The sequence below is a fragment of the Equus przewalskii genome, chromosome 17 (genome assembly GCF_037783145.1).
Source record: "Equus przewalskii isolate Varuska chromosome 17, EquPr2, whole genome shotgun sequence".
NCBI classification, from domain to species: Eukaryota; Metazoa; Chordata; class Mammalia; order Perissodactyla; family Equidae; genus Equus; species Equus przewalskii.
The window spans coordinates 10636159-10661063 of NC_091847.1; the positions used below are offsets into that span (position 1 = coordinate 10636159).

General features: G+C 39.4%; 1 protein-coding gene across 12 annotated transcripts in view; it reads right to left on the reverse strand.

Moving 5' to 3' along the window:
- Positions 1-24905, reverse strand: part of EPB41L5 (erythrocyte membrane protein band 4.1 like 5) — a 118352-nt gene that overhangs the window by 25210 nt on the left and 68237 nt on the right. For 6 of the 12 annotated variants that reach the window (XM_070581101.1, XM_070581103.1, XM_070581106.1 and 3 more), the window contains exons 17-18: positions 14466-14629; positions 11229-11326 (exon numbers count right to left, since the gene is read on the reverse strand). In XM_070581101.1, the coding sequence (XP_070437202.1) occupies positions 11229-11326; positions 14466-14629 (262 nt within the window). Of the gene's footprint in view, positions 1-4677; positions 11101-11228; positions 11327-14465; positions 14630-24905 lie in introns of all 12 variants that reach the window. The other 6 variants (XR_011528658.1, XR_011528657.1, XM_070581100.1 and 3 more) reach the window with 2 other exon arrangements.

Genomic DNA, 24905 nt, shown 5'->3' on the forward strand with positions numbered 1-24905 from the left:
TCAGCTCCTCCATGTAGTCTCAAACTAAGGCTCAATAATCACATACGTGAAATACAAACTGCCAGGGACCTCTAGAAATCATCTAGCCCAGTGTCCTGTCTTTCACCAACTGAGTATCTGACTATATCATCCAGGACAAATGCTTGCATTAACCTCTCACGGAGAATGTGTGTCATTTGCTATAATTAATTTCAACTGAGGTTTAGGTTAGGCCCTAAACAAGCTAATCCCTGTAATTCTGGAGCTGTTACCAGATAGACGATTGTGTTTAGGGTTATGTTATACAGCCAAAAAACAGGTCACCCTCAGGTATAGACTAAGGAAAAGGATAAAATAAAGCACAAGTCCAGTCAATGAAGATCATAATTAAAACACCATAAATATTAAGAAAAGAAATAAAGGGGAGGAAGCAAATTAAGAAATGTTTAGGGGCCGGCTCCGTGGCCAAGTGGCTAAGTTCGTGCGCTCTGCTGCGGCGGCCCAGGGTTTGGATCCTGGGCGCGGACATGGCACCGCTCGTCAGGCCATGTTGAGGCGGCGTCCCACATCCCACAACTAGAAGGACGTGCAACTAAGATATACAACTGTGTACTGGGGGGTTTGGGGAGATAAAGCAGAAAAAAGAAAAAAGATTGGCAACAGTTGTTAGCCCAGGTGCCAATCTTTAAAAAAAATAAAAAATGTTTAAATTATCTGCACTACAACTGACATTTTACTTAATTTAAAATGTATGACAATCAATAATAACAACAACAACTATCATTATTACTACTATGGTTGCTATTTAACACTGGTCTAAATAACAAACTCACTCTAAATTTTTCTTAGTCTCAGAAACAGCTTTTGGTCTGTAAAACAGGCTAGCTGCCAAATATGGGATTACATATTACACAGCTCTTTCAGGTCTGAAAAGATTTAATTAATATGCTTATTCTTTTTTTTTTTTAAAGATTTTATTTATTTATTTTTTTTTCCTTTTTCTCCCCAAAGCTCCCAGTACATAGTTGTATATTCTTAGTTGTAGGTCCTTCTAGTTGTAGCATGTGGGACGCCGCCTCAGCATGGTTTGATGAGCAGTGCCATGTCCGCGCCCAGGATTCGAACCAACAAAACACTGGGCCGCCTGCCGCAGAGCACGCGAACTTAACCACTCGACCACGGGGCCGGCCCCTAACATGCTTATTCTAATTTGGTGTTTTTTAGTGTGGTCTCCACACTTCTGCCTCTGGGTGGGACCCCAAAATATGAATGTTTAACAAGCTTCCCCATGTGAATCTGATACATATAAAAGTCTGAAAATCACTACTTTGGAATAGACTCTATTTATGCTTGTGACCTCCTAGTCTTCAGAATGGTTCCTATTAACTGAAAGAAGTCTCTATGTCCTTTTTAAGTCATGGCTAGTTCATACCATATGATCCAGCAATCCTACTTCTGGGTATATATCCTAAGGAAACAAAATGACCATCTCAAACAGATATCTGCTCTCCCATGTTCATTGCAGCATATACACAGTAGCCAAGATACGGAAGCAACTTAAGTGTCCACTGACCAATGAATGAAGAAAATATGGTGTGTGTGTGTGTGTGTATATAATATTATTCATCCTTTAAAAAGAAGGAAACCCTGCCATTTGCAACAACATGGATGAAGCTGGAGGGCATTATGCTATAAGTGAAATAAGTGAGACAGAGAATGACAAATACTGCATGGTATTAGTTAACATGTGGAATCTAAAACAAGTCCAACTCATAGAAACAGAGAGTAGAATGATGGTTGCAAAAGCTGCGGGGGTGAGGAAATAGGGAGAGATCGGTAAAAAAGTACAAATTTTCAGTTATAAGATAAATAAGTTCTGAGGCTCTAATGTATAACAAGGTGACTAGAGTTAATTATACTGTCCTATATGCTTGTGATGAATAAATGAAAAACAGTAAGATATACTGGAGTACATGAGGAAGCCATTTGGTTTAAAACTAATTGGGCCTGACCTTGTTTTTCTAAAAAGGCCTGACATGACCTGTCGAGCATACACTGTACATCTGCTTTAAACATTTACAATGTTCCAACGCTGAGAATGATGTCCTTAAAGACCAGGATGTTGCTTTCCCTCCATATCAGCATCTCTTCATATATAAGCATTTCTTCCCAGAAACTAAGGATTAATTACTGACCTACTAAGCTCATCTTGTGACCACTCATCTGCTGTGCCAGTAAAGCATCTCGTGACTGCAGTAAAAGGGATATTCCTGTCATATCTGATGTACATTCCTTGTTCCAAGATGGCATATACTCAGTCTGTACACCACACTTCTCTGGAGAGCTTCCTTCCTTGGTCAAAGTGTTATCCTGGGCTATAGTTCTTAAAACTGCCTCATATAATAACCAAAGCAAACAAAAAGGTAACGTGAGGTCATGGACGTGTTAATTAATTTGATTGTAGGAATCATTTCACAATGTATATGTCTATCAAATCATCATGTTGTACACTTTAAATATATTACAATATCTCAACAAGGCTGGAAAAAAATCATGGCTAGTTCAATTGCTTTGATATTTTCTTTTCAGAGCCAATTATACTGCACATTTGAGATTATTTATTAATCATTTATATTTGCACATTATAGGATTCTCAGAGCAACCTGCCTCTGATATAAGCAGATATTTCTTTTTCTGCCTACATTAAAAACAAAAACAAGAATTCAACAACCATATCACAGGTAAAAGTAGAAATTGTTACCATCTTTCTGGAAGGCCATTTTGCAAAAGTACCAAAGGCTTTAAAATTATGCCTGTACTTTGACCTCACAATTCCACTTCCCAGGAGAACAATCAAAGATGATCGCAGATATTTATTTATAAGACTGTTTGTCACAGCATTGATTATTACGGTGAAATTTAGCAACAATCTAAATGTCTAACAAGGAACTGGGTAAACACAATGACAACGCATGCAATCTAACTATTGTCTGTAATGTGTCATTGAAATAAAGAAAGATGTTTATAACTGAAGTTTTAAAAGCAGCGCCGGGGCTGGCCCCATGGCCAAATGGTTATGTTCGAGCACTCCACTGTGGCAGCCTAGGATTTTGCCAGTTCAGATCCTGGGTGCAGACCTAGCACTGCTCATCAAGCCATGCTGAGGAGGCGTCCCACATAGCACAGCCAGAAGGACCTACAACTAGAATATACAACTATGTGCTGGGGGGCTTTAGGGAGAAGAAGAACGAAGAAAAAGACGACTGGCAACAGATGTTAGCTCAGGTGCCAATCTTTAAAAAATAAATAAATAAAAGCAGCATCACTGCATTCTTACTTTAAAAATATATCACATTTAAATGTTTGTAAGTATATATCTCTATTTTCTTGATGTTTATTATTTTTTAATTGAGGTTTATAACATTACATAAATTTCAGGTGTACATCATTATATTTCCATTTCTGTGTAGATTACATCATGTTCACCAGCCAACGACTAATTATCATCCATCACTATGCAAGTATATATCTTTAAAATGTTAATTGTAGTTATCTCTTAGTAATGAGACAGTGGAAGATTCATAATTTCCTACTTTTTAAAGATCTGTATTTTCTATAATTATGATGTATGTGTACAACAGAAAACAATTAGTGTGATACAAGTTGAATGTAATAGCTTTAACACATTTTCACTTTATTTTATTATAGCACATAACTCCAGTGGCACCAAGTTACTATGCTGCTGGTATGTCTGCTTTGGATGGTCAAAATGTGGCAAACCGAAGACCAAAATAATTAAAAGGACACCCTGATTCCTGAACACCCCAAATTAGACGTGATCTGAAATGCCTGTCAATACACAAGCTCTACTATAGAGCCGTCTTCCACTGTGAGAGTCAGCTTAGTCAGGAGCTAAAGCTGATCCAAAGTCTACCTCAGTTCTCAACCAGAATGCCATTAGATCCAGACCTGAAACTGCTCTTGAACAGTCTTGGTGAGGAAACGTGAGTATATTTCACTGAGCGTTAATAGAGTCAAACAACCAAGGTAGAGAATTCGTGAAAACAGTAACTCCTCAACCCTCAAATGGTACTTTTCTACACAAAGAGGCCCTAATTCTGAGAGCTCCTTCTTTAAATGCCTCAGAAACCCTGAAACTGTTGAATTAAAAAAAAAATTATAGAAACCTCTTAAGCAAAGTGAAGTTCTCTTTAGTTTTAACCTTAAAGAGATGCAAGGAATTATTTTAAGGTTGCCTATGGTTCACTCTTTTATGAGTCATGGACCTTTTGGAGAGTTTAACAAAATTTGGATCCACTTTCCAGAAAAATGTATAAATGAATCAAAGACAAGAATATGTATTCAATTTCATAGGGTTTAAGGCCCTCCTGTGCATATTCATGGATAGATCCATGATCTACAACTTATGAATTCTGCTTTAGAAGATTAAACACAATTTACCCTTATATTTTTAGTAAACACACACAAAGGTTTTAACCACATTTTATAAACTGTTTCTTCCCCTTAAACTGTTTAATGTATCTAAATGAAGCCAGAAGAATGCCTGAGATCGTGACAAAAGGGATATGAACTTTTAGAGCTAGTCTACTATATAACTAAAAAATGCTAAGACACCAACAGCATAACAGCCTAATTTCCAGAAAGAGAGAATGACTTAAAAATTATTTTTTAAGAAACCTGCACTAGGGGCCGGGCCCATGGCCGAGTGGTTAAGTTCGTGCACTCCGCTTTGGGGGCCCAGGATTTTGCTGGTTCAGATGCTGGGCGTGGACATGGCACCGGTCATCAGGTCACGCTGAGGCGGCGTCCCACATGGCACAACTAGAAGGACCCACAACTGAAAAATATACAACTATGTACTGGGGGATTTGGGGAGGGGAAAACAAAAAGCAGAAAAAAAAGAAACCTGCACGAATGATATTAGTATAATATTAGTAACTATTCTTCAAGCTGAAAAAGTCAAGGCAATGAAGGGTAGTTGAATATGCCAAGCCAAAATATACCACTTTGGCATAAGGACTATTTTGAGCTGAAGGCAACGGAGAAGCAGCAGATGCAAGAAAAACTCTCTATCCTCCCCCTATTTGCCTAAAAGCAAGACATATATTAACAAAAGTGCCCCTCTTCCCCTCTCCCAAGAAGAACAAAGACTAATCCCTGGAGACAATTTCAGGTCCTTATCAATGAAAAGCAAAGACTTAAATCCACATAACAAAACTTACTCTTGTTTACCAGGCTTTCCCCTTGCAACCTTTCCATAGGTGGCCTCCCTTCCACCTCTCTTTCTTTTGACTTTAGCTGAAGATAACACCTAAACTGGAATTCTAAGCCACCACTGAGAGTTACTAGTTTTTCCCCGGGTGCCTCCCTGTATACATGGGGTATACATGCTAATAAATTTCTGTTTTTCTCTTGTTAATCTGCCTTTTGTTACAGGGGTCTCGGCCAAGAACTCAGAAGAGCAGAGGGAAAATTATTTTTCCTCCCTTACAGCAATTATTACCAAATAGGAAACATTTGCCTTTGCATTCATAAAAAGTATTTCTATTTACTAGTTACATGATATACAACAGTTCACTGATCCCTGGAGACGTGTGGCCTTTGCATAGCTATCTGAGTATTTTCTATTTCCCAAAGGGAATTTCGACCTATCATCACACCCTCTGTGTCCCAATTGGGGGTAGAAGGAAAGAAAGTAACTACTTGTAGAATCAAACTAAAATGGAGTCACTTATGTCAGGGACAAAATGGAAATGGTCAAGGCAGGTGCATAAACAAACTTAACCTAACCTTACAGGAATTTACAGCTCTTCTCAGAAATCAGCAGAAGACACCAGCCAATCCTCAAATGCCAACTCCATTCACGCCATCTTTGGACTTCCTTGTTGCCCTGACTCAGTAATCTTGATCCAAATAAGATAACTACCAGGTAACCAATCAGTTGGAAAAACCAAATAACTTTCATATTTATCCCACAAAAACCCCTTGATCTGTCAGCAACTCATTGCTCCCACAGCCTTAAGTTTCCCAGCTTGCAGGTTGAAACTCTTGCTACAAACTCATCTTTCTACTTTGTTTTATTCAGTATGCAGAGTTTGGTTTTTGACATTTTACTTTGTTACACTGTGGGGGACTGGAATTGGCCATCCCAAGACATGTCTCTTTGGCATGAGGATTATTTTGGGCTGGTTACTTTTAAAAATTGCAGACAGGAAAGAAACTCTGAAAAGCAGAATTTACTTACCCTTTATTACCATCTGTAAAGGTGTCTCCCTCTCTGTACCAGGAAGAAGGAGGGATGACCTTATCTCTAGAAACTCCCATCAAGGCAGAAGACAAGGACTTAAATCTGCATAACCTTACCCTTGTTTACTGTACTTTACTGGTGATCTCCCATAACTGACTCCCCCACCCTCAACATCCTCCTTTGTCTTTAGCTGAGGGTGGTATTTAAGATGAGAACTTTCACAATTTTGGCAAGTTGCTCAGTTTGCTTGAGCCTCTCCCATGTATCTATGTTATAAAGCTTTGTTTAATTTTCTCCTGTTATTCTGTCTCATGTGAATTTAATTAGTTTTCCAGCCAGAAGGACCCAGAGTGGGTAGAGGAAATGTCTTCCTCCCCTACAACACCCTTTTATGGTCTGTATAAAAGCAAATCAAAAGGGCAAAATGACAAAGATTACTACAAATCATATGCAGTGGCAACCTGCAGCTAAACTAAATTCCTAAAAATCAAGAGAAGGGGTCAGCAAAGCATAACCTGGAGGTCCATCTGGCCCACCACCTATTTTTGTAAATAAAGTTCAGTGGAACACAGCTCTGCTCATTCCTATATGGCTGCTTTTGTGCTATAATGCCAGAGTTGAGTAGTTTTGACTGAGATTGTATGGTTGGCAACACTAAAATATTTACTATCTGACACTTTACTGAAATAGTCCACCAACTCCTGGTCAAGATAACACAGTTATCATGCCCTACTTTTAATCCTTTACCCTAAAAAGACTAGTTGCTAAAGGCCACACATATCTTAATTGTGCCTCGTGTCCTCACTAACAAATGCATTTAGATTTTGTCACTTGAAGCATTTTTAAAATTTGATAGCTGATCAAAGAACAAGAAAAGAATTATTCCTGAAATGAAATTTGAAGATAAAGAAAACCCTGGAATTGTCTCAGGTAATTAAGAAGAGGAAGGTAATTGAACAATCTATAGATCTTGACACAGAAGAAGCCCTAAAGAATTTTAAACACATAGGTCAAGCACAGAAACGGAGTAAGTTTCCAAAAGGAGGAGGCACCAAGAAAGAGGCAAGAATCCCAACAACAACACTTAGAATCATGGCATCTCGAGGTTGGAAGGAATGATCAGTTCATCTAAACACCAAAATATTCCAAAAGGTCATTAATTTAGTCTTAACCTGAAGAACTTCCCAGGGTGGAAAACTTGCTGCTTCCTTGGAGCATCCCATTCAATTTGCAGGTAATTGTTAGGAAATGCTTTCTCACACAGAGGTGAAATCTGCATACCTCTAACATACTCACGGACCTTACCTGTTCTCTGAGGCTATTAAAAAACAAATTACATTAACTCCTCTTCGATATAATAGCTCTTCAGATATCTAAAGTGCTCTCTCCTGAGATTACTGATCCTCAGAATAGTTTCAAGACCCTTCACCATATAGTTCCTTCTCTTCCTAAACTGCTTTAGTTTTCCTAAATCATTTTTAAAGAGTGGTCTCCAGAAATAAATATAATAATACTGTGTTTGGACCTCCCTTTTAAAATTCTTTCAGGTAACACAACAAAAAAGCTGTTTTAGCAGTCACGCTTCATATTGCATTTACATACTCTTAAAACAATTTTTTACACATTTCTTTTACATTCTATCTCCCTATCCTAATCCTATATTTGTGTCAGACTTGTCACAACATATAATCTTAAATCATCATTCTAGCCTGTCAAAGTCTTCATGGATCCTGATTTTGCCTTTCAAGAACTGTACTTCCCAGATGTTGTCATCTAAAAATTCCATTAGCGTAGGAGATCTGCAATAGGAAGTGGTCACTGGAGAAAGCCATTTGCAGTACTGTGGGGCTTGGTGGGGCAGGTCTAAGTTTCTTGAGAGCCAAGACTTTGTCATTCTTCTGTGGATTCTACAAAATATTTATTGTTATATCTTACAAATAGCAAACAATAAACAGGTTTGTAGAACTGAATCAACAGTGTATCAGGATCTCAAGTGACTCTATCAATCCTGGCTAATGCACATGGTGGGGGTCAGAACCAGCCACCCCAAAATGTGTCTCTTTGGCATGAGGATTATTTTGGGCTGGTTACTTTTAAGAAACTGCAGACAGGGGAGAAGCTCTGAAAAGCAGAAGTTACCCTTTGTAAGAGACATTTACATTTGTAAGGGAACTCTCCACCTGTAAAGATATCTCCCTCCCTGTACCAGAAAGAGGAGGATGACCTTCTCTCTAGAAACTCCTATCAATGGGGAAGACAAGGACTCAAATCTGCATAATAACCTGACTCTTGTTTACTGTGCTTTTCTGGTAATCTCCCATAACGGACTTCTCCCACCCCCAACATCCTCCTTCGTCTTTAGCTGAAGATAGTATTTAAGGTAACAGCCTCTGCCATTTTGGCGAGTTGCTCAGTTTCCCTGGGTCTCTCCCATGTACACGTGTTATAAAGCTTTCTCTGATTTTCTCCTCTTATTCTATCTCACGTCAATTTAATCTGTAGCCCAGCAAGAAGGACCCGGAGGGTAGAGGATTTGTCTTCCTCCCCTACACAGGTCTCACAAGGCATGAGATTCCTCTAACCTGGGTTCTCAAGACATGAGTTTGAAGTCAACTCTGCTGTCAGAAGTGCTAGCTAGTCTGAGCCTAAGATTCTGTGGCTGGCTTAGAGCTTCTCAATCACACAACTCTTACGGCAAATCACTGAAAAACTGCTACTTTGCTTTAGAACAATGTATTTTACTTATAATAGGCTTTTCATCCTAAGATTAGTTAGTAAAGCTGATATTAAGACTAATCTGCAATAGTAGAGGTAGAGAAATCAGACTGTATTAAAAATGTGTCACATAACTAAAACATGCATCAACTTTTACACAACACTCTGCTTGAAAAGAGTTAAAGTAGGCAGTCAGAAGCCCTTTATCAGTGCAACACTGTATTTCCTTGTTATTCCTGCCTGGTATTCAGTACTAAGCCCTTACTAAATATTAGCTATTATTTTTTCTAGCTACATGAATATCAAAATGTTCCCTGAGGTCATCCTGTCCTTTACCTAACTCACTCTTTTACTCCCTTTCCTATCCTGAACCCACACTCCTCATTTTTTCAAGGCTTCAGGACTAACTTAACAGATTCTCTGCTGCAGATGCTCAGTTATATTATAGCAAGATAAGCAGGGAATTTTACAAAAGAAACAGGTAGCTGTTCCATGGATTTCCATGAACTCCCTTCCAGTATAACAGACAGTCACTCCTCTTCTCCTTGCCCCCTCCAAGATTCACCAGGCTTTATTACCCCTTTAGGTTCATTCCATTAAATTTTTGTCAAATTAACTGCTAACCATCTAAAGATTTCAACTACCCTTCTGTCTCTGACCCTGCCTTCCCCCACCTTACAGAGACAGTAAAAGAACTAACAATGTGAAATCAAACAGACCGATATATTTGAAAAATACTGAGGGCTCAAGAAAACGAAAGCCCTTCTGAAATTTAATTAGCTTCTAAAAGATATTTCTAAGAAAAAATATACTAGAAAAAAAGACTTTGGATTCAAAAGGACAGTTTTAACAATGATTATGCAAGAAAGAAGAAAATCACTCTCTACTCCAGACTGGTCTCTGAAGAAATTCCAGTTAGTTATCCAAGAATGAGAGAACACTGGACATCAGCTGTTCCCCTTTCTTCTTTAAAACCAAAATAAAATTCATTCAATAGATCCTTGTTATCGATTGTCTATATATAGGGAAAAAAGGGTGCCTCCAAATCATTACCTAAAATTCACTCTTCCATTTAGTGGGGACATTTGGTAGCTGATAGGATTAATTATTTTTATCTCATTTAAATTATTTTAGTTATCCCTGTAAGTTATTTAATGTAGAAATAAATTTTTTTTAAATTATAGTCAACTAACCGAAGTTTAATTGATTTAATTAGTATGCATCCCCAACCCCCATGCCTAAAGACCTCCAAGGGTACAGGTTGGTGAAAGCTGTGAAAGATAAAGCTGACGTTTCTGAGGTTCTGTTCTCTTCCTTGTTTACACTACAGAGCAGCTCTCTTTCAAACAAATCCTATAATTTCAGAAGGCTTTTGCCAAGTTCTTCAACTAAATCAAGTCCCACCGAACAGAATTAGAGAAAGGATGGGCTGATTCAAGATAAAAGATTTAACAGTCTTAACACTTTTGACTGTGTTTAAAAAAAAATTATGAGGGGCCAGCCCCGTGGCCAAGTCGTTAAGTTCGCATGCTCTACTGCAGTGGCCCAGGGTTTCACCGGTTCGGATCCTGGGCGCAGACATAGCACCGCTCGTCAGGCCACGTTGAGGTGGCGTCCCACATGCCACAACTAGAAGGACCTGCAACTAAGATATACAACTATGTGCCGGGGGGGATGTGGGGAGAGAAAGCAGAAAAAAAAAAAAAAAAGAAAAAGATAAGCAACAGTTGTTAGCTCAGCTGCCAATCCTAAAAAAAAAAAAAAATTATGAGATTACTTTACAGTTCTTAATGTTGCTGCCCAAGTTTCCCTCTTCACTCCTAAACATCTACAATTTCACCTTTTTAAATGAGAAAACAGTTGTATGAGAGGTCGGCACAGACGGATTTCCCAGCAAAGAAAAGAGAAACTATTACCTTTGCAGGCTTTTTTTTTCTTCTTTTTCTTTTTTTGGTGAGGAAGATTGGCCCTGAGCTAACACCTGCTGCTAATCTTCCTCTTTTTTTTCTCCCAAAAGCCCAGTACATAGTTGTATATCCTAGTTGTAAGTCCTTCCAGCTCTTCTCTGTGGGATGCTGCCACAGCATGGCTTGATGAGCAGTGTGTAGGTCCGCATCCAGGATCTGAACTGGCAAACCCTGGGCTGCCAAAGCAGAGCACACAAACTTAACCACTATGCCACTGGACTGGCCCTTTAGCTTTGGAAAGAAAAGATTTCTGGGAGGTCTGGAGATGTAACAGGTACACAAAGGAGAAATCTGAATACCTGGTTGTTGATATTAACATCAATGTTGGGACGAGAGGACAGCAATGGACTGTTTTCCATCTCAAGGTGTTTGAGCTTCTCTGAGGCATCTTTTAATGCTGGAAAAAAATGGCAAAATAGCCTCTTAGTCTGCCAGGCTGACATAGCTGTGGACTTCAAATTTGCTTTTTCCAACACCAGTTACCATCAATTAAAGGTAATAATCCAGACAACCACAGAATAAATATATTTTCTTCCTAAAACCAGTTAACTCTCCACTAATCTGATTAAGAGTTAACCTAAACAGGAACACTGCCCTGTATCTGCACCACTCCTAAAAAGCCCATGGACATGGAATCTTAATAGCACGTGTGGTTAAGAAGGCTTACCAGCCAAGATTGGAAGAAAAGGCAGACAGCACCTGTGACATGATCCTTTCTCCCATAACCACAACCCAAACAGCTCCTGCTGAACCTCAGTACTGTGCTGTTTTCCTTCCTTGGCCCTGACTATACGTGGCCAAAAATGAAACTTAAATGGAGCAAACCAATGAAGGACATGTATTTATTCATTAATTGACTCAACAGATGACATATTGGTAACATCAGGTGTGATGCAGGAGAAGCATTTTGTTTTCATTATGTTCCACCTCGCTGCAAAACACATTACAAATGAAGTCCTTGAAGCACTGAAAACATAATACATTAAACACAATTCAACTTATGAACAATATTTACATTAACCACTCTGTAATAATCTTATTTTGCAGGGACTATTTTGGTACGAGTCTGAATTTTTACACTGTTTCTTGATTGTAAAAAGCTGTTGAATGCCTAAAATTTGTATATAATCAGGTAGGAGAAGGGAGGAAAAAACTATGAAGTCAATTCCTCCTGGTGAAAGGGATCTTCTACAAGTGTCCATCAATTAACTCAGTGGATCACTCCCTTGGCTGCACATTAGAATCGGACGTGGAACTTTTAAGAAATACTGATTTCCAGAGCTGACTCCACAACAGTAAAATCAGACTTTCTGGAGGTAGTTTTCTGGCACTGGTAGTTTTAAAAACTCTCCAGGTGATTTTAAACAACCCAAGCTGAGAATCACTAATTCAATACTTTTCAAAATCTTCCATACTCATTTATTCACTTAATTACCATCTCCTGGTTTTCTTATGCTTCAGATTACTTGGTACTAAATTTTAACATGACGATGCTGAGACCACAAATGCTTCAGCTTATGCTGATAAATTAATACTGCTGGGTTTGGGGTATTTTGGTTGAAATAAAGCCTCTTCTGCTACTTGTTTGGCCGAGGAACATCCTGAGACTGTAGGATAAGACGTTAAAAAAAGTTACTATTTATAACTATTACCTATGTGAATCAGGATTTTGACATTAAAACCGAAAGAAAATACAGAATAAACTGGATACCAAGATTATAAGACCTTAATTCTTACCATCAAAACACTAATTATTTTTATTGACTTTGAGCAAATATTATAAATCTGAACTGAACAAGTCTTACTAATGAAACCCTCACACTACGGCAGAATTTCTCCTGCCACAGCTTTGAACAGTATTTAAGCACTGTCTGAACGCCTTCTGTAACAAGGGGCTCACTCACCAGTAGGTATCTAGTTCTGATTTACCACAGAAACGTTAAAAACACTCTTTCTTATACTGATTCCAAATCTGCTTCTTCATACTTTCAAATTGCTGATCCAAGATTCACCAATAAAGTGAGATAAAATAAATTCTTTGATACGCCAGACTTTCAAACATTTGAAGAGATATTACGTCTCATTTGATCTTTTCTAGGCGTCCCTAGTTCACTCCACATGTTCTCCAAAACCAACACAGATCCCTGGGAAGTAGGCACTAAACCAACGTGGTTTGCTAATACAACACTATTGCAGCACTGAAAGGATTGTTTAAAAACTCTGAATTCAGACAACGGACATAAAATGGAATGTAAACAAAATCAATACTGCCATCTCTATAAAGGAGACTTTTTATTTTAGCCCTGGAAATACTCTCTTAAGTTAGTCTTGCGTCTAGCTGAATCTAAATCCTGATAGCCTTGGTTTGTTGTCTTTCTAGTGACAAAGAGCAACCATTTCTAACAAAAAGTAGAGTCCAGGGCAGGGCTGTGAAAACTGGAAACTAACCAAAAGAAATTATTGCAAAGAAAGTTCATGAGAAATGGTAATGGAAGGTATGAAAACAAGAAACAAACAAACAAAAACCCAATAACTAACTACTACCTTTAAAATAATCAAATTAGAACATTTTTCTGAAATTATTAACATAATAAATCAGTTAATTTTTGTTTCCCTGACCTCAGGTTTGTAAGCACAGTTTAAACATGGTAGATGTCAAACACAACCATGACATATCAGAACATTTGTTTAAGTGTGTATTTGAAAGGGTTACTGAGAGAACAAAAGGACAAATTTTTAACATCAATTACCAATAGTCCTTCAACATGTTCTATTAACCAGAAGCACTGCATAACTTTTCATTAATCCATTTGTAAATTATTAAATAGCACTGCTGTATTCTACGCTCTTCAGAGAGAACAGCGTACTCACTGGCAATTTCACATGAACTGTTAAAGATGACGTCTGATTTGAGCGACAGAAATCAGAATTGCCAAGAGTCACAGGAACATGAGCCACTGTTAAATGAACACACATTACACTGAGATCCAACAGGAAGCTCCTGCTTACAGTTTATGCTTTAATACCAAACTAAACTCACAAATATACAGAGATTTTCAATGGGCAATTTATTGTTTCCTTTTAGTATTTTAAAAAGTTAAGGAAAGCAGCATTCTTTCTGGATTATTCATTTTTGTGGATCTGGGCAACAAAAGTTCTCATCAATAACAAAATGCTTTCTAGGAGCTAATGGAATGTCCAAACATTTACTCAATCCTGTGCCTTAGAAAATCTTTAAGGAAAAATTTTTTCTCTCCATTTTCACTCAAGAAACAAAGTAAAAAGCAAGTCTGAAAATTCATAAATGTTTGATGACTTATGAATAATACAAATGTTTGATCGTCTCAGTTATGTGATCTTAACTATTTCAATGGACCCTTAAGCCACAAAGAGGCAAAAAGCATAACTATTCTACATTAAATTTTAAAATTCAACTACTGCATAAAATATTCTTGGAGCAACTGACGTAAATAGTTCATTTCAAAGGAAAGTAAAATAAAAACGTGTCGTCGACATTATAGAGAACATTTACTTACTCCCACATTCAACTTCGGGTTCCTCTAATCCAGTTTGCCCGGCGGCTATGTTAATATCATCTGGCGCTTGGGACGTCTCCATAGGGTCGGGTGCCCCAATTACATCATCAATGGTTGTTTCCAATAAGTCTGGACTATCTAGCAAATCAATATTCAGAGCCAAGCTATAAAGGCAACAGAAAACTTACTTAGACCAAGAAATTTATCATGAAAAGAACTTAAAATACTAACAAAAACTTGAGCTGAAAAAAAAATTCGTGTAAGTGTTCATAACCCAACTGGTTTATTTATCTGTCAAAACCCTTTGGGCAGATAACTTCTCTTCTAGCCAAGATGGAGTAAAAGGGACTGGATTTAGCTTTCCACCTGAAATAACCTAAGGGGAAAAAAAGAAACTATTTTCAAGACATTTAGACATCAGACAACAAAGAGCAGTGATTTTGAGATTCAGGAAACAAATGAAGTGAGCCCTATGATTGTCTTAAGACAACTTCCATGCCGTGGCACAGAGAGGGTGAAATGAGGCAGAGCACAGAGGGCTCCCTTAGTTGAGAAGATGGCACTGAGGGTCCAGGAAGAGCAAGGCAGTGAGAGTTCACAGGACAGAGTTTCAGCTAGGAGAGAGCAGCACTTCAAGGAGAGGATCCTGGAGGCCTGCAGAGGGTCCCCTCAAGTATTCAGCAGAGTAGTGATCAGAGAAAGTGTGAGGAAGCTCCCCGAGGCTGCAGAAAAAAATTATCCAAAAGGATTTCCTCCCCCTGTTTGGCTGGGGAAAGAACTAGTGGCACTGACACTGGGCCACAGCGTCTGTTTCCACAGACTGTAAAAACACGTAATTCACAGGGCATTGAATACTGAGGAAGGTCTTGCCTCAATAGTGGGGAATAATTAACCCAGGCTGAGCATGGCAATAGACTCACCTAGCTTATCATAAAAGTAAGACCTGAAAGGGTCAACTGTTTCCAAGTAACTGAACTGTGTTCCAAAACAAAGCTCAAGAAGATTTAGAGGAAAACAAAGTTATTTAGCACCCAGAAAAGTAAGTTTCACAACATCAACCATCCACTCAAAAGATTACCTACCAGGAATGCAAAGAGGCAGACAGATACATCCCATACGAAGGAGAATAATCAGTCAATAGAAATTGTTGTTATAATGAGCAGAGAAAGATATTAAAACCGTTATTTCAACTGTATTCTGTATGTTCACAAAGTTAAACAGAGAGGCCAGCCCGATGGCCAAGTGGTTAAGTTCGTGAACTCTGCTTTGGCAGCCTAGGGTTGCGCCAGTTCAGATCGTGGACACAACCTAGTGCTGCTCATCAGGCCATACTGAGGCAGTGTTCCACATAGCAGAGCCAGAAGGACCTACAACTAGAATACACAACTATGTAATGTAACTATGGAAGAAGAAGGAAAAAAAAAAAAGGGAAGATTGGCAACAGATGTTAGCTAAGGTGCCAATCTTCAAAGAAAGGAAAGATTAAGAAAAAAGATAAACAGAGACATGGAACATATAAAAAAGACCCAAATCAGGGCTCACCGGGGGGGTGTAGTGGTTAAGTTCAGGCACTCCACTTTGGCGGCCTGGGGTTTGTGCATTTGGATCCCGGGAGCAGACCTATGCACTGCTCATCAAGCCATGCTGTGGTGGTGTCCCACACACAAAATACAGAAAGATGGCACAGATGTTAGCTCAGGGACAATCTTCCTCAAAAACAAAAGACCCAAATCAAACTTCTAGAGATGAAAACGACGATATTTGAGATGGAAAATAGATCGGATGGGATGGATAGCATATTAGACCTTAAAAAAGATAACTTGAAGGCACAGCAACAGAAACTATCCAAAATAAAATACACAAAGAAAAAGAATCCTCAAAAATAAAATATCAGTTAGCTGTGGGACTTCAAGCAGCCTACTGTATGGATAATTAGAGTCCCAAAGTAAAAGTGGAAAAGAACATACATTTAAGAAAATAATGGCTGAAGTTTTTCCAAATTTGATGAAAAGTATAAATCCACAGATCCAAGAATTTCAATAAACACTCAACATGAAGAAGAAACACTAAATATAAACTACAAACAAGAAACATGAAGAAAACTACACCACAGCACACCATAATTAAACTGCTTAAAACCAATGATAAAAATAAAATCTTAAAAGCAGTCAGATATTATATGTTAAAAGGAATAACAATAAGAATGACAGATTTCTCATCAGAAACAATGCAAACTACAGGACAGTGGAGGAACATCTTAAAAGCACTAAAAGAAAAAATTATCAATCAAAATTTTATATCCAGTAAAAAAAGCTTTACAAAACAAAGGAAGACCTAGGTATATACTAAAGAAAACTGAAAACATCCACCCTCACAAAAATGTGTACACAAGTCTTCAGAGCAACAGTACTTATAAGAGCCAAAAAGTGGAAACCACCCAAATGCCCACCAACTGAGGAATGGATAAATAAAATGTGGTCTATTCACAGAGTGGATTCTAGCCAGCAATAAAAAGGAGTGAAGTACTAACACATGCTACAACATGGACGACCCTTGAAAACATAATGTTAAGGGGAAAAAGCCAGACACAAAATACCACATATTGTATGAGTCTATTTACACGAAATGTCCTTAATAGGAAAATTCATAAAGACAGAAAGTAGATTTGTGGTTGCCAGGCACTGAGGAGGAGTCAGGGAGGAATGAGGATTGACCACTGTGGTGTAGGGTCTGAAATTAAGATTCAATATTAGGTCCTGCCCTGACATCCCTGCATCTCACAGGGCCCCCAAGGCCTAACTGCGAGTTCCGCTGCTCTCACCACATACACCCCTGATCCAGTGGAAAAGGTTCCCCATCCAGCTAGTTCTGCTATCAACTGTATCCCACCAGGTTCATTCTACCAGGTTCTTCACCTAACAAGTTTCACTTCGCTGCCAGCCTGTGAAATTCTTCAAACAAGCCAATCATACCCTCTGGAAGAAACCAGGAGTCACGTCACCCTTATGTAAAGCCCGCCTCCCACAACCATGTTTGCTCACTCTGCTCCCAAGTCAACACCTGTGTGGCCCTGTACGTTGTAGCTATGAGTATATGTGACTAATCAATTGCTATCGATCTCATCTGTCCAGTGTTGGGTGTTGTGTGTTCAGCCATCTTGCAGTATCTAGGGTGGGGAATTCCTCCCTCACCAAAAGGGTGCATAGGAGGTGATCAGAACCACTGCTAATGGGCATGGGATTTCTTTCGAGGGGGCAAAAATGTTCTAAAAGCAAATTCTGACAAAGGTTGCACAATCCTATGAATATACTAAAACAGTGAATTGTCCACTTTAAATGGGTGAATGGTACAGTATGTGAATTATATCTTAATGAGGAAATTTTTTTAAACACAAAAACGTTGTTACAAAAGAATTCATGACTAAAAGATTTGAACTAAAAAAATGTTAAAGGAAGAGCTATAAGCAAAAATAAAATGAACAATGAACAATATATGATGGGGTTTTTAACATTTATAAAGTTAAATGCCTGACAAATGAGATACTGCTATTCACTCACTACAATGGCTATAATCAAAAAGAGAGAAAATAACAAGTGTTGAAGGGGATGTGGAGACACTGGAATCCCCAGGCATTTCCACTCCAGAAAACAGTTTGCCAATTTCCTGAAAAGTTAAAATATAGATTTACCATACAACCCAGCAATTTTCCTCCTAGGAGTCTCTCCAAGAGAAACCGTACCTTATGCCCAGCCAAAGACATGTACAGGAATGTTCATTACACTACTCACAGCAGCCAGAACATGGAACCAACCAAATTTCCACCAACTGTTGAATGGACAAACAAAATGTGGAATACCCATACAATGGACTATTTGACAATTATAAAAGGAACAAACTAGGATACATGGATGAACCTCAAAAACACGCTAGGTGAAAGAAGCCAGACATAAAGACCTGTATATTGTATGATGCCATTTATATGAAATGTCTAGCAAAGGCAAATTTATAGAGACCGAAAGCAGATCAGTGGTTGCCTGAAGGAGTGGAAGCTTAGGAACGTGACTTAAGTGTAAGCCAGCATGAAGGAACTTTTGGGGATGATGAAAATGTTCTAAAACTGGATTGTGGCAATGATTGTACAATTTCACACATTTCTGAACATCACAGAATTGTATATTTACAATAAGAGAATTTTATAATATGTAAAAATGTCTCAATAAACTTGTTCCAAAAACAAAACACCTTAGCCAAATTTAGAAAGTAGGAAGCACAGTTTGGAAAGTTGCAGGATACAAGACCAATATATAAAAATCAATTGTATATCTAGGCACTAGCAATGAACAACAGGAAACTGAAATGAAGAAAACAATTCCATTTAGAAACCCAATGCATTCCAAATTGTAAGTTTTTTAAAGAACAAGACTCTCAACCCAATTCATCTGCTGTAGGAAAGCTCAAAGGTCACAGATTTTTATTTTGTTGATCTAATACTGAGAGCAAAGGAAAGGAAGTGCCATTGTTTAAAAGGCTCCATGCTGTCCTAGAGGAATGAAGGCCATACTTCAATTACATACCTTGCGTCTAGGACTCAAGTAAGAAAAAATTCCTTTGAAAACTGTTAAAAGAGATAGTACGAACAAAGAATTTCTGTGCAAGTCAAGAGATCTGTGCCCCAGTCCTGTCTCTGCAACCACCTACACTTTACCTTGGTTTCCAAAAAGTGTTCTACAGAGCCCAGAGGAGTCCACAGATACATGCGAATGACTTATTTACAGGTATGGAAATGGTGACTTTCTTATGGGCATTTTTATTTGGGATTCCCAGGTGGATTTAATTTGAAGGGTTTCTTAGCTAAAATTCATTTGGGAACCACTGGAGTAAAGGCACTTCAGGCACTTTTCATCTTTAAGACTGTAACAATCTATTAATGTAAAATCATCTCATCAGCTCATTTTCAAGTCTTTTTTTTTTTTTTTTTACTGGTCCAATTGTTATCCTCCCTAAGCATAAATCAGTGTCTCTTGTAGGGCTCTCTCTTTTTTAATAAGGATAATAACATCAAAAGAAGAGCTGGTGATGGTGAGAAGAGATGAAACAAAAATGTTAGCCTGTCAGAATTTGTTGAAGTAGGTTGATGAGCATAATGCATATATTCTACTACATGCATTTTTGAAATTTTCATCATACATTTTTAAAAATATGGATACTAATATTTGTCGGCCAAAAAATGTGAGAACTGTTGGGAGTTCATCTCCTATGGTCCTAACATGGGCACATGGCAGAAAATATTTTTTCAACTACATACCACACGTCTTAGTCTGTACAGACTGGCTTTAACAGAAATACCACAGACTGGGTGGCTTATTAACAACAGACGCTTATTTCTCACAGTTCTAGATGCTGGGGAGTCCAAGATTGGGGACTAGCAGATTCAGTGTCTGGTGATGGCCCACTTTCTAGTTCAATGACCATCATCTTTCCACTGTGTCATCACATGGCTGAAGGAGTGAGGGATCTCCCTGGGGTCTCCGTTATAAGGGCATTAATCCCATTCATGAGGGCTTCTGCCTTCATGACTTAATCACATCCCAAAAGTGTCACCTTCAAACACCATCACATTGGGGATTATGTCTCAATATATAAATTTTAGGGGGACACAGTTGTATAGTCCATTGCATTAAAAAAAAAAAAAAAGATTGAGGGAAGATCCAAGATGGCGCCATGAGTAGTCCTCTTTGTCTCTCCCTCTTTGAGTCTACAATTATTTGGACACTCATTGCTTAACAAAGGATATCCAGATAGCATCTCAGGACGTCTGAGAGACCCATGCGACTATACACTGGAAGGCAGACGGACTTCCCTCTGGGAGGAGGTGGAGATAGGTGAAAACTCTCCGACCCCGACCGAACAGCCTAGTACCTGCAAGCGGCTTTCTTCCAACGGACACCCCCAGAAGAGCAACTCACACCTAGGGCAGGAGCGAGCACACACCAGAGGAGCGACAGTGGAAACAGGTGACCAGAACCCTACCTAAACCCCCCGCAATTACTCCTAAACGCAGAGGGAAACTCTAGAGTTACACACTTGAGCCCGCGGGGAGAGTCTCGCCCCACCATTGGCGGGGAGATCCCGCCTGGTGTCCACGGCGCCCAGAGGGTCCCAGAGAGAATAACAGAGGGCGTAGCAGCCCCCCGGCTGCCACTGCCTGCACGGCCAGGCAAGGGATTGCCGGAGATCTCGGAGAGGACTGGGGCTGGTGGAGCTCCAGAGGCCGGCTCCGCGGCCCGGGGGGGAAGCTCCAGAGTTCCGCCCGGGCAGCAGACAAAACTCTCTGTCTGCCATTAGTGGAGGGGCCACGCCCAGCATTCACCAACACCGGGAGGGTCCCGGAGAGGAGAATATCAGGCAGGGCAGCAGCTGACCAGCTACCACTGAAATCAGGATCTCCGGCTATCCCCCAGTCAGGGCAAAGGGCTCCCCGAGTTCCTGGGGAACAGGACTAAGGCTGGGTGGAGTTCCAGCGTCCCGGCTCCGTAGCCTAGGGGGAAACCCTACAGGCTCACAGCAGCCTCAGCAAAAGCCTCTGCACAGCACTAGTAGAGAGCACCCATCCGGCAGCCACAAGGCTGGAAGACCCCGGGACAAAAGTAGCATAGCTAGGTGAGCTAACCGCAGACTGTAGAAGATGCCAATAGCTCTGCTGTGACCCCATAGTGGACAAGTGAGATTTTGTGGGTGCCGACAGTGATGGAGTGGCAAATATAAGTGATCCTACCCCTGGCCGCTGGAAAAGCCCACCACACCGTTGCATACCCCAAGGAGGGAGCACATCTAGGTGGGCTGCAACAGTAGGCACCAGCAGCCTGAAGCCCCGCCCCTGACGGTCCCCACGGCAGAAAAGGGAATCCAAAGGACCACTGTGACTACGAGGAGGGGCCCAGGCCCAGTTAGCAACTGCGGATAGGGTTCCTGGTTGGTGCAGTATAAACAGCTGCTCCCCCACCACACCAGCAGAAACAAGTGGAAGGAGCAACTAATCTCTATCTCTATGTGGAGGCACAAATCTACAACATCAAGCAATATGAAAAAATACATTAAATCTCCAGAACAGAAGGAAAACAACAAATACACAGACAACAATCCCAAAGAAAATGAAATATATAACCTAAATGACGATGACTTCAAAACAGCCATCATTAAAATACTCAATGAGTTAAGAGAGAATTCAGATAGACAACTCAACGAGTTCAGGAGCTATGTCACAAAAGAGTTTGATACGATAAAGAAGAACCAAACAGAAATACTGGAAATGAAGAACACAACAGAGGAGATTAAGAAAAATCTAGATGCACTGAACACTAGGGCCGATAATATGGAGGAAAGAATTAGCAATTTGGAAGATGGGAATATAGAAATGCTGCAGGCAGAGGAGGAGAGAGAAGTAAGACTAAAAAGAAATGAAGAAACTCTCCGAGAAATATCAGACACAATTAGGAGATGCAACGTAAGGATTATAGGTATACCAGAGGGAGAAGAGAAGGAGAAAGGGGCAGAAAGCCTATTCAAAGAAATAATGGCTGAGAACTTCCCAAATCTGGTGAGAGAGATGGATCTTCAGGTGACAGAAGCCAATAGATCTCCAAACTTTATCAACGCAAGAAGACCAACCCCACGGCATATAGTAGTGAAGCTAGCAAAAGTCGACGACAAGGAGAAAATACTAAGGACAGCCAGGCAAAAGAAACTAACCTACAAAGGAACCCCATCAGGCTATCAGCAGATTTCTCAGCAGAAACTTTACAAGGCTAGAAGAGAGTGGAATGATATATTCAAAAATCTGAAGGACAAAAACCTACAGCCAAGAATTCTCTACCCGGCGAAAATATCCTTCAAATACGATGGAGAAATAAAAACTTTCCCAGATAAACAAAAATTAAGGGAGTTCATTGCCACAAAACCTCCTTTTCAGGAAATCCTCAGGAAAACCCTCATTCCTGAAAAATCAAAAAAAGGAAAGGGGCTACAAAACGAAGAGCAGAGGAGATAAGTAGAAGGACAACAACAGAGAGTAGCAGCTCTTCATCAGAACAGATTAAACCATGGGACGAGAAACAAAGGAAATTGAAGAAAACCGGAAAACAAGACATAAAATGGTAGTGGTAGGCACCCACATCTCAATAATCACTCTAAATGTAAATGGATTGAACTCTCCAATCAAAAGACACAGAGTGGCAGGATGGATCAAAGAACAAGACCCAACAATATGCTGCCTCCAGGAAACACACCTCAGCCCCAAAGACAAACACAGACTCAGAGTGAAGGGATGGAGAACAATACTCGAAGCTAATAATGAACAAAAGAAAGCAGGTGTTGCTATACTAATATCAGACAAGGTAGACTTCAAAGCAAAACAGATAAAGAAAGACAAAGAGGGACAATACATAATGATAAAAGGGACTCTCCACCAAGAAGACATAACACTTATAAATATATACGCACCCAACACAGAAGCACCAAAATTTGTAAAGCAACTCTTAACAGAACTAAAAGAAGACATCAACAACAATACAATAATAGTAGGGGACCTCAACACCCCATTAACACCAATGGAAAGAACATCCAGACAGAAAATCAACAAGGAAATAACAGAATTAAATGACAAATTAGACCAGATGGACTTAATAGATACATATAGAACACTTCATCCAAAAACAGCAGGTTACACATTCTTCTCAAGTGCACAGGGAACATTCTCAAGGATTGACCATATTTTGGGAAACAAAGCAAACATCAATAAATACAAGAGAGTTGAGGGGCTGGCCCCGTGGCCGAGTGGTTGAGTTCACGTGCTCCGCTGCAGGCGACCCAATGTTTTGTTAGTTCGAATCCTGGGCACAGACATGGCACTGCTCATCAAACCACGCTGAGGCAGCGTCCCACATGCCACAACTAGAAGGACCCACAATGAAGAATATACAACTATGTACCGGGGGGCTTTGGGGAGAAAAAGGAAAAAACTAAAATCTTTAAAAAAAAAAAAATACAAGAGAGTTGAAATAATATCAAGCATCTTTTCTGATCATAATGCTATGAAACTAGAAATCACCTACAAGAAAAAAGCAGAGAAAGGTGCAAAAATGTGGAGACTAAACAACACGCTTCTGAACAAACAATGGATTACTGAAGAAATTAAAGAAGATATCAAATATTCTCTGGAGACAAATGAAAATGAGAACACAACATACCAAATCGTTTGGGATGCAGCAAAAGCAGTCCTAAGAGGGAAATTCATCGCAATACAGGCTCACCTCACTAAACAAGAAAAAGCTCACATAAGCAACCTAAAACGACACCTAACAGAACTAGAAAAAGAAGAACAAACAAAGCCCAGAGTCAGTAGAAGGAGGGAAATAATAAAAATAAGAGCAGAAATAAACGATATTGAAACAAAAAAGAGAGTAGAAAGGATCAATGAAACAAAGAGTTGGTTCTTCAAAAAAATTAACAAAATCAACAAACCTTTAGCCAGACTCACCAAGAAAAGAAGAGAGAAATCTCAAATAAATAAAATTAGGAATGAGAGAGGAGAAATCACAACAGATACCAATGAAATACAAGGGATCATAAGAGAATACCATGAAAAACTCTACGCCAACAAATTGAACAACCTGGAAGAAATGGACAACTTCCTAGACTCCTACAACCTCCCCAAACTGAATCAGGAAGAAATGGAGAATCTGAATAGGCCAATCACAAGTAAGGAAATAGAAACTGTAATCAAAAACCTCCCCAAAAATAAGAGTCCAGGACCAGACGGCTTCTCTGGAGAATTCTACCAAACATTCAAAGAAGACTTAATACCTATCGTTCTCAAACTATTCCAGAAAATAGAGGAAGATGGAGTACTCCCTAACACATTCTATGAAGCCAACATCACTCTGATCCCCAAACCTGACAAGGACAACACAAAGAAAGAGAACTACAGGCCAATATCACTGATGAACATAGATGCAAAAATCCTCAACAAAATTCTGGCAAACCTAATACAGCAATACATCAAAAAGATTATACACCATGATCAAGTGGGATTTATACCAGGGACACAGGGATGGTTCAACATCCACAAGTCAATCAACGTGATACACTACATCAACAAAATGAAAAACAAAAACCACATGATCATCTCAATAGATGCAGAGAAAGCATTCGACAAGATCCAACACCCATTTATGATAAAAACCCTCAGTAAAATGGGTATAGAAGGAAAGTACCTCAACATAATAAAGGCCATATATGACAAACCCACAGCCAACATCATACTCAATGGACAAAAATTGAAAGCCATCCCTCTGAGGACAGGAACAAGACAAGGGTGCCCACTTTCACCACTCCTATTCAACATAGTACTGGAAATTTTGGCCAGAGCAATTCGGCAGGAAA